Source organism: Tauraco erythrolophus, chromosome 17 (genome assembly GCF_009769465.1).
Source record: "Tauraco erythrolophus isolate bTauEry1 chromosome 17, bTauEry1.pri, whole genome shotgun sequence".
Classification (NCBI taxonomy): domain Eukaryota; kingdom Metazoa; phylum Chordata; class Aves; order Musophagiformes; family Musophagidae; genus Tauraco; species Tauraco erythrolophus.
The window spans coordinates 6,204,269-6,220,838 of NC_141481.1; the positions used below are offsets into that span (position 1 = coordinate 6,204,269).

Consider the following 16,570-nt stretch of genomic DNA (forward strand, 5'->3'; position numbering starts at 1 on the left):
TCTAGTTCCAACCCCCCTGCCGTGGGCAGGGACACCCTCCACTACACCAGGTTGCCCAAAGCCTCATCCAACCTGGCCTTGAACACTTCCAGGGATGGGGCATCACCAGACCCCCTCACGATAATTCACTGATCCTCGTGATAGCAGAAAAAAGGGATACCCATGGTGGCCAAAGAACGAAAAGCTTGAATTGAGAAATAAAGAGGAACCGTTACCCACCCAAAACCAAGACTTCTGCTCGGATCACAGCTCTTTAAAGGACACGACATTGTCTTCATACAAATGTGTTATTCCCCTCCCACCTCTCTGCTCTGTCTGCCGCCGCAGTGTGACAGATGACAGAAGCTCAGGGAGAGATGCCTCAGGCTGAACAAATTTCAAGCTCTCTCTGAGAGCACTTTGATATTGAAAGTTATACACTTGAAATTTCCATACCTTTTGCTCCGCTGTGATTACAGCTTTTCTGGGATCTGATCTGACGGGAGCTTTAACAACTCCTCTCTGCGGGAAGATTTTTAGTCGCTTAAGAAGTATGAAATACCAAGAGTTGCCTCTGAACTCACTAAGAGATTTCAGTTCACACAATTTCAGCACCAGCCTTTGGCTCTGGAATAAATAATATACCCTCTTTCTAGATCAGTTTTTTTGTCCAGTTTATGAATTATAAGCCTAGGAAATATATTTTAAATATCACTCCTAAACATATTAGAGTACAATGAATTATTCATCATGATTGAATGCTTCATTGAATTTATTTCCCTTGTTTTAATGAATTATTCATGGACTTTTGGAGATTTATCTTACTTGAAGCTGTTCATCAAATACTTTGAACGAGCAATTTTGTACCAGCGGGTGTCTTGGACACCACTTGCCTCCAGTATCCTCTGTCATTTATAGTCTGTGCTGCGCGTACAGGTGCACATGTGCTGCAGCACTGATTTAGCTCCCTGAGTAGATGACTAAATAAATACTAACATAAGATTAATCGAAGGCAGGTATTTGTACAAATAGGTATCTCCCAAGCAGCCAGCCAACAAGCCCATTTACACCCTGTCCATTGATCAAAGAAGGGAGGGGGGAAGAAAAAAAGAAAAAAAAAAAAGAGTAGAAACAAACATAACTTAGTTTAGTGCCCATCTTCCTCCATCAGCAAACGACAAGCCATCCAGTCAAAATGTACCCGAACAGGGCTCGGTGGCCTGGTATGTGGAAGCTCAATGGCAGCCAGGTTGTCCTCTCCTGATCTCCAGCCACCTTGTGGGTCATTGTAACAGTAGGAAATCACTTCTTCCCTGCTTCAGGGAACCCCAGCTCCTGCTCAGCAGTGTCAACACACCGTTTGTTTCCAGCTCACCAAGAAGGGCTGAAAGGCTTCAAGTCCAGGAAAGGCGCAAAAATGCCTGTGCGCTTTCTGCATCCCAGGAGAGCCAGTGGAGATCACCCAGCAGACCTGAAGTTGTGGCTAAGGAAACGGGCTTGCCAGCCCTCCTAAACTTAAATGGCTCCAACTACAGCCACGTTCCAGCCTGGCCACTTGTCACCCACCCAGGCACAGTCGACTCCACACCTGAACGTGGCCCATTGCTCGTGATGGCAGGAGGGTCGGAGCAGCTCTTACCTCTGTGAACACCCTCGGAATAAAAGGCACGTTGCCCATTCCTCAGCTCAACAGAGATACAAAGTATGAATAAGAGGCAGGCAATGATGTGCGTTTGCATAGATACTTTCACCCACCCACCAATAATCAAAATCAATTGTGATTATAATACTTGCACTTCAGCACAGGAGTTTGATTCTTTCTGTAACACCCTGAAGCTGAGCACTGCTGGATAAGGGGCACAGCTGGACTCCCCCAGTGAACTAATGATTCGAATCAGCAACACCTTATAAAACTATTTTAGAAGCCAAGAAAACCAAAGCCCACAGAAAAATCAGACCCGACTTATGCCCAGCAAAGTGAAGAAAAATGAAACACCTAAAATCCATCTAAGACGTTTGATTTAAGGCGTATACAGATGGGTGGAGGCTACAGCTTCTGAAATTTCATATCAAGCAAGTCTAAACAAAGAGACAAGAAGCAGGGGCATGGATCCAGCTCCAGAGACCAAATGGACTTTGATCCACTTTAGATTCTTTATCCTTAACAAAAAAGAAAAGAAAGCAAAAAATACCCAGCTACTGTATCAAGTTCACAATGGTGTGTTGTAGCAATTTCAAATTGTTGACTGGTCGCATGAGAAGCAGATTGATATCTTGGTATGTGGGAGAACTCAGGAATGAGTAAATGTTGCCTAAGATGAACATTGAGTAAGAGCAAAGTGTGGAATAATAGTCAGGTGCAGCAAAATTTATCATTAGTTTTACAATGTGGACAAATATTTTCTAGGAAATCTCCTCTGTAAACTTCTCTCTTGGCTTTATGCTATGTTTTCATGCCTAACACATGCAGCTCATGTACATAATTTATTCTATTAGGTTCTCTTGTCTGTGATGATAAGACTGTAAGTGAAATGGTTTGGTGTTTTTTTTTTTTTTCAGTAAATCAGAAAGAGAAGGGTATTAGAGTTCTGCTGACTATTCTTAAGTCACTACAGCTCAGCCTGGAATAAGTACTCAGTATGAGGTTACATACATGACACATCTTCTAAAAACAAAGGCTCTATCAGTATCAATGAGTATTCTGGTAAGTGCAAGGAAGATAAAAAGAGGGAAAAATATAACCATGGATTTTCTTGTTAATAGGAAAGTCAGTGAAAACAAGACACGGCTTTCACCACTGTCAGTGGTGAGTTATTTCTGTTTGAATACCAAGTCTATGGAGGATGATGAGTCAATTGGAAAGAAATATTGAACTACCAGGTCACTCTACAGGTCACTTGAAAGCAATAGCTTTAACTAAGCGTTTTTACCTCAAACCTTTTGCAACATCATATCCAAGCAATGTATCAGATAGGTCCAGAGGGCTGCTTCAGCAGTCATGGGTTGCCAGTGGTGCAAGCTGAAAACCAGGCCGTGCTTTGCCCGCTCCCTTTGAGATTTTTCCATGGACTAGGCAACAATCCACAGGAAGGCTCAAGGTTACTCATACCAGTTTACCAGGATAAATCCTCTTGCTTGTCACTAACCTGAAACATCCAGCGAGCATTAGGATTCGTGCCACATCTGTTGGAGAGGAACATATGTTCCAGCTTATGCTGGAAGTCTCTGCATTTATGACAAATGATAAGCAAGTACAGCCAGCTCTGGAGACTGCCTATAAACACATGTATCTGTCATCTTCCTGTGCAAGGCTCAGCTCTGCAAGAAGAGAGAACTGATTTCTCATACATTATCTCTCTAAACATATGCCTGATGTCTTACTAGGTTCTCACATTTCGTGTAAACAATAGCACTTGTGTCACTTAAAATTGAGATACAATTATTTCTCATTAGCAACTATTGCTGCAATATTTGGGTGGGAGGAATCAAAAAGAGGACAGTTGTTATGCTTTTTTAAAAATCACAACATTTCAGCCACCTTCAAAGTCTTCAAGCAAACTGCATTTTTCCTGCTGAAGTCAGAACAATGAGGGCTGACAAGAGGAGATGTGAAAGACAGCTCCTCATCCGTCACTAGCGGTTAGTGTTCCAGGTCAGGGCTGGAATTGAGCCATTAAGCTATACTTGGAGAACAATCTCACCAGTGATTTTAAGTCCTGCTGCTGTTCTTTTGTGAATAAAAACACTTAAAAGTAGCAAAGTCTGCACGTTTTCACCAGATACCAGGAGTGCTGTGTGGTTAGTACAGACACCCAGGAGGTTCAACTCCTCTCAAATTGTATTTCCAGTGTATTTCTGCCACAGGCTTGCTAGGTGGCCACGGGCAAGTCACTAGAGCCTCAGAACAAGCTTAGCCTGGAGCACCCAATTATCCCCATTGCTCTTGGGCTTAGAGCTAAGCATAAACTTACATCCCTAGTAGACTTGCACCTGGTAGCCTACTCTTAACCCAGTCCTAAAGCAAAGCCCCTTTCTGGTGGGAACACTGTGGGCTAGCAGAGAAGAGATGTTTGCTGTAAACATGATAGTGTCACTCCTGCAGGAGGCTGCTGCTCCTGCCTCGGCATCTGCAGCCGTCAGCACAGGGAAGCTCGGGACAGGACATCTGGAGAGCAGAGGCCCCGCTGTGTTTCAGCATTCAGGTGCTGGTCCTGGGAAAGCAAGTTGTGTGTGTTCTCCGTCCTCAGAAGCTGGGTGCCGTCTCTGGAGCATATCTCTGCCCCCACAGTGGGGAGGAAACAATCAGCAAGATGAGAGACAGCTTTAAATTAGACATAGGCTACTGTTTAAAGAGGAAGTTTACTTTAATCCAGAGATAACAAAAAAGATCTACGGGAAGGAGTCATCCACCTTGGCATTGTGCATCTGTCTGCTCCTATAAGCAAATGCTTTTCACTCCACTAAATGTTTTATCCGTTTGCATACACAGTTAGCAGCCTCTGACTATACAGCTGCCCGCAAACTTGGGAGAGTTTGCAGCTGGCAGAGCTCGCCTTCAAAACCTCAAATCCCCCTCACTCGCTGCTGCCTCTGCTCTGACCCGAGCAGTCCCTGGCAGGTGGCTGGGCAGCAGCCGCAAAGAAAATAGAAAAACCCTTCTAGTGCCAGAAATTATCTTTTTATTCTGCAGTCCAGAAAAGATATTTTAAATAGGAAAAACACCCACTGTGCGTATGAATTGCTTTCATTAATACCTTGGTCTACGCATGTCTATCTGTACCATCAGATCAATAAATCCATCTGTCCTATGCACAGGTAACACTAAAAATCAAATCACTGACATGCAAATAGTTGGATAGAAAATATCTGCAGGGAAAGAAGACAGCTTCAGGCATCCACATGAAGCCTGGAGTTTAAAACAAATGAAGAGACTGTCAAGGTGGTCACAAGATGTATCTCTTGCTTTCCTCTATGCCAGTTCAGAAACCAGCTGTTGCAAGGAGAGCTACAGCTCCGCACTCTCCTTCCCGGGAACACAGTCCCACAGCAGGTACCTTTTGCTGTGAAAGTCACAACTGCAGCGGAAACACAGCAGGAGGGATGCAGCCATACAGAGGAGGAGATGGGCACCGCAATCCGGGTCCTGCTTCACACCACCTTGCTCACCACCTCCCAGGCTGCTCTTCAGCACAAGAACACGTATGCTGGGGAGGTAAGAACTGAGTGATCTAATAATTGCCTAAAACTACTCAAAGAGTATTTAGCAAGGGAGTGGAGCCAAAGTCTTCTCCGTGGTGCCACATGACGTAACAAGCAGCAGCAGCCACAGTTTTGGAAGGTTCAGGATGGACATCAGAAAAAGAAAAAAAAAAAAAAACCTCACTGGTAGGGTAATGCAGCGCTGGAACAGGCTGCCCATAGAGACTGTGGAATTTCTGTCCTTGGAGGTTTTCACCACCTGGCTAGACAACATCACAGCTGACCTGCTTTAGTGCTGGCCGCAGTCCTGCCTCCAGCAGGAGGCTGGACAAGATGACCTTCAGAGCTCTCTTCCAAGCAACACTGCGTGATTCCTGGGCTTCCATCAGAACATCATTTACTTCCAGTTACAAACAAGCACAAGTAAAGGCAGTGCCATGGTTTTAATTTGCGAAACTAAGATATTCAGCACCAAAAAAAAAATATCCTTTTTAGTATCAGCAGAAGTGTATTAATCTGCATCCTAAAATGATGAAAGGATGCTACTGCCATAAGCTGTATTACTGGACACACAGGTACTGTACCCTGGTCTGCTTAGGTTTGGGTTCTGCTCTGTAAAACTGTAGTATAAGGTGGGAATTTTCAAAAACACTTCAAGGGAACAGGAAGCTGCATTTATTGAAAGCACTTAGTGACAACGCACGGAATTTTCCTTCTAACACAGTCAAGTTGTTTTAGAGGTCTGTTACCCACTGAACCTGTTCCAATTAACTGTTGTGGTGGGCTGACCCTGGCTGGACCCCAGGTGCCCACCAAAGCCGCTCTATCACTCCCTCCTCAACTGGACAGGGGAGAGGAAACACAAAGAAAGGCTCAAGACGAGGACAAGGAAGGATCAGTCACCAATTACCATCATGGGCAAAACCAGACTCAACTTGGGGAAATCAATTTAATTAATTACCAATCAAATCGCAGTCGGTAATTAAAAATAAAGCCGAATCTTAACACACCTTCCACTCACTCCTCCCTTCTTTCTGGGCTCAACTTTACTCCTCATTTCTTTACCTCCTCCCCCACAGCAGCACAGGGGGACAGGGAAGAGGGGTTGCAGTCAGTTTGTCACATGTTTCTGCTGCTCCTTCCTCCTCGGGGGGAGGACTCCTCACACTCTTCACCTGCTTCATTGTGGGTCCCTCCGATGGGCTGCAGTCCTTCAGGAGCAGCCTGCTCCAGCCCAGGCTTCCCACAGAGTCACAGCCTTCTTTGGGCGCAGTCACCTGCTCTGGTGTGGGGTCCTCCACAGCCAGCACATGGATCTCTGCTCCACCGTGGACCTCCATGGGCTGCAGGGGCCCAGCCTGCCTCACCGTGGTCTTCACCACGGGCTGCAGGGGAATGTCTGCTCTGGTGCCTGGAGCACCTCCTCCCCCTCCATCACTGACCCTGGTGTCTGCAGGGCTGTTCCTCTTATATATTCTCACTCCTCTCTCTGCTGCTGTTTTTGCAGCACGTTTTTTTTCCCTTCTTAAAAACATTATCACAGAGGTGCCACCACCATTGCTGATTGTCTCAGCCTTGGCCAGCAGCAGGTCTGTCTTGGAGCCAGCTGGCATTGGCTCTGTCGGACATAGGGGAAGCTTCTAGCAGCAAAGCCACCCCTGTAGCCTCCCTGCTACCAAAACCTTGCCACACAAACCCAATACAACTGTTGATTCACTTACTCGACATCAGATCAGCCCCCCCAACTCTTGTTTAGAGTGTGAAGTAAGATTTCTTCAACACAAGTTCTGCCACTCTGGGAGCAGAGCTGCAAAGCTGCTGTCATTCTCCTAAATCTATTCAGATTTTTCATCTCAGCTGCTCTGGGGAAACTGAATTAACAAATAGAAAAATGGTACTTTTAAACAATCTCCTCCCTTATCACACACATTTCTCCTTTAAACTGGCTAATATTTTTTACTTAATCCCTTCAAGCTCCCCAAGCTGAAAACATGCACAGAATTCAATGCAAGTGACATGCCACAACTTTGAAGCTAGTGACAAAACATGACTGGCATACTTGAAATGATATCTTCCCTAAAGTGAAGAAACAAGGCAGACACAAGGGACTGTATAGATTAAATAACCTCTAAAATGCTAAGAAAAAATAGAGGTGTACAATCCACATCATCCCCAGCATAGGAATTGTGTGGCGCATCCTTAGTCGATCTGTAGCAAGCCAAGTTCTATTACGCCCAAGTGAGCCACAGAGATTTACTCCAGACAAAGATCAAGCCCATCAGATCTGATATTTCTTCTGTGTGTAACATTTATTATCTCAGACAATGATTTAGCTCTCTGCCAAACAATCTTATGAGTCCCATTTTACGTAACTCGTGGCATAAGTCCATCCAGCTTATGTCAGCATCACCACATCAATCACAGCCACGGCGATTTGATTTTGCCTAGCCCAGCTGTGGCAGCAAGAGGCTGAAACACGTGCCGGCACAGCCAGACCTACGCCGCCGTGGCATCACGTGCGCCTTACCACCCCGGTGGCTTTCCAGAGCCGTTACTGACAGGCCATAGATCTTCAGAGCTGCTTTGAATTTTCATAACCATCCTTCTTGCTTCATGAGACAGAGCAGCCGTTGCCTGTTTGCTTTCCTTTGCTGCGTTTTCCTCCTCCTGAGCCAGCACGGTGCCTACAGACGGTGCAGAGATCCTGCTTCGGAGCTGTTAGAGCACCAGACAAAGCCCCAGTGCTCAGCACAAGGACCGCACCATCTGGCTGTGTCACTCGCCTCCAAGCACTGTTATTACCTTAATCTTTGACTCAGAGCAGCTTTGGAGAATAGGGGCCAGATTGTCCCCAGCAGTGGTTGCAGGAGAAAACAATGAAAGGTGAGATGCTGACCCAGGAGCAGATGACAGCCCTGTGCACACACAGATGGACACCCTCTGCTCCTGCCCACCAGGAAGTAAAACTCTCCTTCAGGAGGAGAAAAATCAGGATCAAGTCCTTGGTTATCACAGGAGCTAGAAGCAGCCCTCATTACTTTGAGGGGAAGGATTTCATCCCACTGCATATCACAAGACCCAAATTATGTGTTTATTTTACGGTTCAGAAGGGAGCCCCAAAACCCAAAGGCGCAGTGAAGACCCTCTCGTCTTCCCCACTCCCTGTTTTGAACATGCACCATTTCACAGCCCCCCCCCGTCTGATCCAAGTTCTTTTTCCTCTGTCAACATGACCAGAGTTCATCGAGAATCACTATGATAACAGACTTGTATAAGCTATATCCTTTGGCCTCCGCCTGCCAGTAACCCCTGCCAGGATGGCTGACATTAGTCAGCTTTAGTTCTGCCTCAAAATAACTTAAAAAAGAAACTACAGCTTTGCAGCAGCCGTACAATAGCAGTTCTGAACAACATTGAGCTTCTCTAGTTCTTTTGTGACCTTCTACCCACCTTTTGTAGTCTTTCAAAATCTGAAACAGGTTTTTAAACAACAACAACAAAATGTCCCTTTGCATGAGGAAAATGAAAAGCAACTCCATTTCCTATGTAAAAAAAAAAAAAACAAACAACAAAAAAGAGTAACTGCCAGAGAAAGGCACCGCCATTGGCAATGGCAGAAGAACAGCTCACCCACACTTTAATGGATGGGCACAAATATGCTGCTTCAGTAAAAAGAAGGAACAAATCCTGCTCGGGATCATAAAGGAGAGTTGTTCTCCTGATTCATATTTTATGCTCACAGCTAGAGACAGTATCACTGTCTGACGGCCTACTCAAATGTGCAGGATGTTTTCAGCTGCTGAGGACAAAGAACTCACTGTGAGCGCTTTCACAGTTGCTGCAGATATGGCCAAAGACACTGACCTCACGTGGTGATTGCCTGGCATTTGATGTTCCCAGCCTTTGGCCAAACTAAAGGCATTAAAAACGAGATTTGTCTCTTACATGTTGCTGCCCCAAGTGAGCAGTGCGCAGTGATCTCAGAGGCCACCCCCATCTTGGACGCAGGATCACATGAACGCTTCTCTTGTCAGCAGCAAATCCCACAACTGTTGAACAGCACCACAGACATCTTCAGAGAATCTCTATAACCGCTGTCTTGCAGAGTATCAGGCTTCAGCTGAGCACCATCCATCCAGGAAAGCCCCACGGGTGCCTTGTCCAGTACTCAACCCTGACGCAATGGCTAAGAGACCAAGAAACTGTCTGGCTCCGTTTCCAGTTTATATGACAAGACCATTGTATGCACGGGTGTGCAACCTCCAGCTTTGAGTCAAAACACACTGTGCCCCTCCCTCCCCAGCTCTAATAATGGACTTACAAAAGACGCCATCCCATGCTGCCCCTGTTATTAAAGACTTTACAATGGACTATTCATCAAGCAATCTTTTTTCCTCTTTTTACTCAATTATTGAAATCCATGACTTACACAACTGCACTCCACGTTTTTTTCCAACACCGCTTGTTACCCCTTTGGCCACTTTAATTAATCATTCTTTTGTGCTAACTCCTCTTTCCTTCACATTACCTAGGAGTTTTCCACATGCCAGCGTATCAAACACTTGAGGGAAATTAAGGCAAGCAATCTGCTAGAAGTAACTTTTGTTCAGAGAATTGGTCAAGATTAGGGAAGATACATTAGTCTAATATGACAGACCTTTAGTAAACTCACGTTTACATGAACACTGCTCACAGCTGTTTGGAACTGAGGGAAGCAGAAAGAGAATCCCTTAGAGCTATCTTCTTATTACAGTCCCTGAGAAGTCCATGACTTAGCTTTGAGCTCCTCGAGTCAAGCTATTTCAGTGGGTGTGCAAACCAGTCATAGAGAACCTAACACTACTTTGTTTGGACAATGTAAATAACATCAGTAGTTTGAGTATAACCAGGCCACACTTGCAATGGTGTAAGTGATAGAAATTATTCTTAAGGAATGCACAAAGTGTCAGTCGTAATAAATCATACAGAACAGGGGTTTCTATATTAAGATTTAACCTTCAGTCTAAGCTCCTTCACAAAAAAAAAAAAAAGGTAAACAATCCTCTTTAAGAAGTCTTTCATGTCAAATTTCACACCAATGAGTACCTACAAACACTAGTAGAGCTACTCAGAAAGGTAGACCCAGATGTACCTGTATTAAATGCTGTCTGCAGCCTCACCAGGCTCCCATATGCTTGGATTTGAGATGCTCTGAGGTGCTCCCACTGGTCTTGGTTCCTGGCAGCAACTCTATGCTTCTTATCCTCCTCTGGTCTCAAAGCAGCTACAAAGTCAGGACCTAGCACTTGGCCACACAACAGAACTGAAACCAGCACACAGCAAAAGTTCGTCAAATTACTTAACTGGCCTCAATACAACTGTGCAGTTTTTCCATGTAAGTTGAAAGTCAAGATTGGCAATGGTGGCCCCATTCCGCATGACAGTAATGGGCAACACTTGTTACTGTTTTTTTTCTTGATTTCAAATTCTTTCCTTTTCAGCCATGTTTATCCCCATTACATCCCACATCCAGAGCTGACCTGTTCGATTAGTTACAGCCCATTGCTTGGGCCAAGAAATATTGCCTTCTAATACATCATAGCTTTTAACCAGAAAACAAGGTGCAAGAAAATTCTGCTCCCTGATCTGTCAAGCTTAGCTACTCTTATTAAGAAAAAAAAACCACTCAACCAAAACAAAACCCACAAACCTGTAGAAATTGGAAAACTTGTAAAATTGGGGAAAAAAAAGGTCAGCTTACAGCAGTTAAACAAGCTGCATCTGCCCAAAGTTCTAGAAGCATGGATATAAGGGGAAAAGCATGTCTAAGGGCTTTCTCTGTGACTCATAATTGTATTCACAGGGTTTCCCTCCCTTAGCACATGTAGTCAAAAAATTGTGCTTCTCAGCTATAAAAATGGAATTCTCTCACAGGAACTTTAAACATTTCTATCAAAATATTAGTGTCTTCTATATTATCCATATGCATTTGGAAAGTTACCCTATTTCCATTATGATGCAACAGAACAGTCAGGATGTTCTTAAGACATAAAGAACAAGAGATGCAGTATTTCAAGTTCCTTTCATTCCTAACAATTTAAGACATTCCCATTCCATTGCTGTACTTTTATCATCTCTGATTAGTATTTAGCAGAAGGGATATGCACAACTTTGTCTTTTTTATTTCTATTGCTCCGTGCCAGGATGCCAGCAGAAAGTGTGGTGAAATTGTTCAAACATGGAGAAAGCCAGAGTGTCTCTGTTCAAGTGCCACTGAAGACTAGAAGCAAACTACGATAATATTCTATTAGAGCTTTCAAGTTTAAGTGCAATTCCACAGGTGCTCCAAGTTGCCCTCTCCACTTGCCTTATATCAGGGATTGGTTCCTTATGCACACACTCAGGACAAAACAAAAAAAACAAAACCCACAAAAAAATCCCCAACCACAACAATAAAACAAACCCAAAGAAGAAAAATTCTCCTTAAATAAAGAATTCAGAATTGAGCCTGAAAGAAAACAAAACAACCACAAACAAATCTTCAAATGAAAGTCTTACAATACCAATCTTTATTCAAGGTAAGCCGAAAAGAAATACTTACTAGTACTTCATCTACTTACCCTGAAAACGGAACTCAAAAATATCCTACTTAATCAGTATTAATCATTTTAAAATGAGCTGATGAGCTCCAGCTTATTTCAAGTACATATACATTCAAGGGCAACAGAGAGTGTATTTATCATTTTTATATGTGTGTTTATACATACACACTTTTTATATATATATATAAATCATGTATATACAAACATATTTTGCTGCCACCTTGTGAACAGTCTCTGAATAAGGAGGTTTAGTTCACACGGACCCGATTCTCCCATCTTTATTCCCATTTAGCTCTCATACATAGATACTTTTTGAATGAGTACTCAGCATTACAAAGGACAGCTGGATCAGATGCTTAGTGAATAAAATTTTAAAAGGCTGAATAAAATAACTATTAGTCTTCTGCAATTTCCATATACTTTTGTGTCACAGTTTATTGCCACAAACATTATGGAAAACATCCTTAAATTCTTTCTGATAAAAATATTGCAGCTTTGCATCCAAGTTGAATAGCTGTCTTCAAAACTGAATAAGCTGGTGCCTGTAAAACAAAGAATAAAAGATTAAATGCATCTAATGAAGTGTTTTCTTTAAACCAGATTGTGGTAAGGAATAGTAAACGTTATTAAAAAAAAACCAAAAAAAACAAAAATAAAAATAAAACAAAGCAAAAACACAAACAGAAAAAACACACCAAAACATGCCTGTATTTGCACTCTAATTGACCTTAGAGAAAACTAAATTAAAAACAATCATTTTGTTTTACAAAACTTTCACAAAATCACAAAAACTTTGCAGAATGTTTCCATTTCTCCACAAACGTAAGTCAAGAGAAAAAAAAGGAGAGCAGTCACATTCATACGGTATTCAAGGGAGCAGAGAATTAGTTCAGTATTTCACACTTCCTAACCAAAAACATGGTTTTGTTCATCTGCCAAGATGATGCCTCAAGTTCCCAGCTGTATGGACAGCACTTATCTTCAAAAATATTTAATCTAAACTGAAACTAAAATAAAATTAAAAAATTGCACAGAGGACACCTCTCAGGAAAACACAATCATTTTAACACTTGACGTGAGTTCCAACAGATCCAATTCTGTTATAGAAAAATGAAAGCTATAATACACAGTGCTTTCTTATATTTATCTTTGGGAAAGAATATCAAGTACCTTATTTTCTATTTCTCAAACAAAGAACTACATCACAGCCACCGGGTAAGGCAGATAAGAGTATCACATCAACATCTTCGCTAACAATGCCAATTAGTTAACGTTGTACTTACTGCTTCTGCATCGTGCTCGAGCCCAACGTCATGGTGCTCCCGTTCATCATCCCGAAATTGCTTTATTATCTTTAAAAACAGCAATTATTAAGACTGCTTTACAGAGAAATCAAGGCAGACAGTATACAAAACTAGATGCTGTTGACCATTGCATGCACCAGGCCAGGCATCTGAGGCCCAGATCTCTCAAAAGGTTCCCGAAGACCTGAATCTCCAATTCGGCAAGAAGGGAATTATTTACAGGATTCCCCAAACCTAAAGTTCTTTTAATATTCTCAACAAAGGTCTTTAAAAACCAAGCTGCTGTTTAATATATCACTATTTTTTCATTGTTTCAAGAAAATCTATAGTCATAGTAACTTGTAACGCTAATTAGTTTCACACACTAATTATTCTGACAATCTAAATAATGCAATTAAGGCTCCTGCCCTGCCAGATAATCAGTAACGGTGTTTCCCTGTAAGCCCACAGGGCTTTTGTCCATTATAGCATACTCTAAGGAACACTATTTTTCTCTTCTAAGGCTTAAAGAATTTTCCCTTGAGATGCCTGCACGTAACTAGGATTGCTTAATAAAGTGCTTAGCGTTTACACACACCCAAGCACTGTCTCTACCCAACAGGTTCGCATCGCTTCTCATTGCGTCACTAGTCCTCCTCATACTGACACTGCAAATAACTTCCTGCTTCACCTTTTCTCTTTATTTTGTGCCCTCAGGTTATAGTCTTTATTTTCAGGGGTAGTATTTCCCTTGTGCACATCAGCACAACCTGGGTTACTTCAGATACACTCTTTCTGTAACAAGAAGACACGTTTGGAGTAACCAGATTTGGCTGCATGTTAACCTATAGACAACTGAACATGCTGGTACTCAGCAAAGCTGGAAATGAACACGCAGACCCTAAAGCAAGCTCCCACCAAACAGAGCGCAAACGAGCTCAATGTGCTGCGTGTGGAAACAGGTCTGTCTCCTACAAACACCCTACAGGAATGTGTCCCAAATTGATGCCTATACTACTTGGGAAACCATTTTCTTGCAGAGCTAACAAACATCAGCTCCTGACGTGCTCTGAACAGCGCTTGAGACTAGAACGTGGCTCGCTGAGTCAGCAGCATGCCCTGGCAGCGAAGAGGACAAACCGCATGGCTGGGGTGCACACACAGCATGACCAGCCGGTCCAAAGAGGTGATTATCCCGCTGTCTTCACTGTTGGTGCGGCCTCACCTTGAGTGTTGTGTGCAGTTCTGTGCCCCACAATTTAAGAAGGGCATGAAGGTCCTTGAATGCAGTCAGAGGAGGGCAACAGAGCTGGTGAAAGGACTGGAAGGAATGACCTACGAGGAGCTGCAAAGGACTTTGGGCTCATCTAGTTTGGAGAAAAGGGGGCTGAGGGGTGACCTTATTGCTTTCTACAGCTTCTTGAGGAGGGGAAATGGAGAAGAAGGTGCTGAGCTTTTCTTCCTGGCATCCAGTGATAGGACGCGCGGGAATGGTTCAAAGCTGCGCCAGGGGAGGTTTAGACTGGACATCAGGAAGCATTTCTTTACTGAGAAGATGGTCAAACACTGGAACAGGCTTCCTAGCGAGGTGGTCGACACCCGGAGCCTGTTGCTGTTTAAGAGGCATTTGAACAAGGCCCTTAACTGCACACTTCAACTTTCGGTCAGCCCTGAATTGGTCAGGCAGTTGGACTAGATGATCATTGTAGGTCCCTTCCAACTGAAATATTCTATTCTAACTATATAATCATACCCAGTATAAACAAAATGTTACTATGCAATCATATTTTCTACTTTTGTTTCCCCTCTAGCCCTTCCTTTCAATTAAAATTAATCAAAATCAAAGCACAGTTCTTCCAATCAAAAGGGAAACACTGAATTACTGAAAGCATGCTGAAGTTAATCCAACATAAATTTTAATTTTGGTGCTTGATCAATTCAGTGCCACTGAAGAAAAAAACATCCTTTTAACTTAAAGTTTCTGTTGCCTTCAGCTTTCTAAGTGATAGAACAAAAAGAGATCTAATGTAAATTCTGTGAGCATGTTATTTTCAAAGGCTAAAGTCACCTTAGATCATTCAATGACTTTATTAAACTAGTTTTTAAGTCACAATCAAATACCTGCAATAGTTCTTTGTACTTTTCTGGATCTTCGTCCACAAGAGTTCGGATCTGGCTATTGTAGTGATCAGATATACTCTCTTCTATTGCCACTGTGCAAGCCATTGCACCCTTCTTTCCAAGTAAAGCACTTCCAGCCCCTTTGTGATACCAAAGATATGAAAACTATGAAATCTGAAGCAATGCAAATAATTTACATATCTGAAGACTTCACAAAGCAACAACAATAGTAATAATATAAACTCACCTAACACAAAGCCTGCTACATTCCAAAAAGGCAACAAAACAGTAGGTCGAACTCTGTATGCAACCATCAGTTCATTGAACTTTTTCAAGTGGTCTTTCTCTTGATTCCACATTTGCTGCAAAAGAGCCAGATCGCAGTGAAGTATAGAACCAGGAAAGTTAAATGCTTCCAATAAAACTAATACACCCAAAGAAAACCAAAACAGCTCAGGACACTCACATTTTGATTGCAGAGGTAACACTATTCACATTGCAAAGAAGAAACGTTGAAGAGGGGCAGATGAAAAGAGTTATAAAAAAGGCAACACAAAAACATTTTCAAAGTAAGAGTTTTGTGACAACACTACAGTAACTGTAGTATCGGAAACTCTCTTACCAAGTACTCCTGCCACTCTTCACAAACTCAGGTTTGAAAGCGTTTGGAAAGAGATGGACAGCTATGTCCCTACGAAAGCCATGATCTTTCGACTCCATCCGACCATCGTTCATCAAACGCAAATTAAACAGAAACACAGCGATCGCTTTTAGGTCCACTCACCTGGATAACGGGTCCCACGCTTGATCTACCCAAGACGGCCATCTGCCCCGCGTAAATGCGGTTCGCCCCGTACTCCCCGGCATGGTCCACCCGGATGATGCGGTCTATGACGGGCTTGTTGATGCCCTCCAGCGTCACCCGCGTGCTGCAAAGCCTGAGGGATGGCCGAGGCCATCTCCCCCGGAGACCTGCCGGAGAGACAAAGGTGACGCGAGCTCTGCCGCCGCCCAGCCGCCGTCGGGGCGGGCGGCCCGAGACGGCCCCGGGCGGCGTGAGGCGGGCGCGGGCGGCGGGGCAAGGCCCGCGGCGGTCGCTCAGGGCGGCGCCCCGCCAAGCTGAGGGGTGGGCGGGCGCGGGAGCCGACCCGAGCCCCTACCCGCCCCGCAGCGGAGGAGCCGGCGCTGCCCCAGCGAGCGCCCCACAGCCGAAGCCGCGGCGGCGGCCACCTCCATCGCCCTGACCCCAACGCCTCCTCCGGCGCGTCGCACCGCCGCAACGTCATCACCACAGGCCGCCTCCGCGCGGGCGTCCCACCCTCACCCCGCCCCGTCACGATTCCGATTGGCTCCCCCGCGCCGCCGCACTGGAGAGCGGAGCTGTCAGTCAAGGCCGGCGTCCCTCGG

General features: G+C 44.0%; 1 protein-coding gene across 1 annotated transcript; it reads right to left on the bottom strand.

The window, feature by feature from the left end:
- Window positions 1-11,978: 11,978 nt before the first annotated feature.
- COQ7 (coenzyme Q7, hydroxylase) lies at window positions 11,979-16,399 on the bottom strand. The gene is made up of 6 exons (XM_086622354.1): window positions 16,324-16,399; window positions 15,948-16,135; window positions 15,411-15,525; window positions 15,164-15,303; window positions 13,043-13,111; window positions 11,979-12,301 (listed from the first exon to the last, which is right to left on the bottom strand). Exons 1-6 carry the CDS (start codon window positions 16,397-16,399, stop codon window positions 12,224-12,226), a joined length of 666 nt encoding a protein of 221 aa, XP_086478480.1. The 3' UTR covers window positions 11,979-12,223.
- Window positions 16,400-16,570: the final 171 nt, after the last annotated feature.

What these genes read in the sequence shown, in the direction of transcription:
- COQ7 (XM_086622354.1), bottom strand. Translation starts at nt 16,399, where the DNA reads ATGGAGGTGGCCGCCGCCGCGGCTTCGGCTGTGGGGCGCTCGCTGGGG. An exon ending in GCGTGGGACCCGTTATCCAG is followed by an intron (nt 15,526 to 15,947) that starts GTGAGTGGACCT and finishes GCTCTTTTGCAG; the next exon opens with CAAATGTGGAATCAAGAGAA. An exon ending in TCGAGCACGATGCAGAAGCA is followed by an intron (nt 12,302 to 13,042) that starts GTAAGTACAACG and finishes TTTGTTTTACAG; the next exon opens with GCACCAGCTTATTCAGTTTT.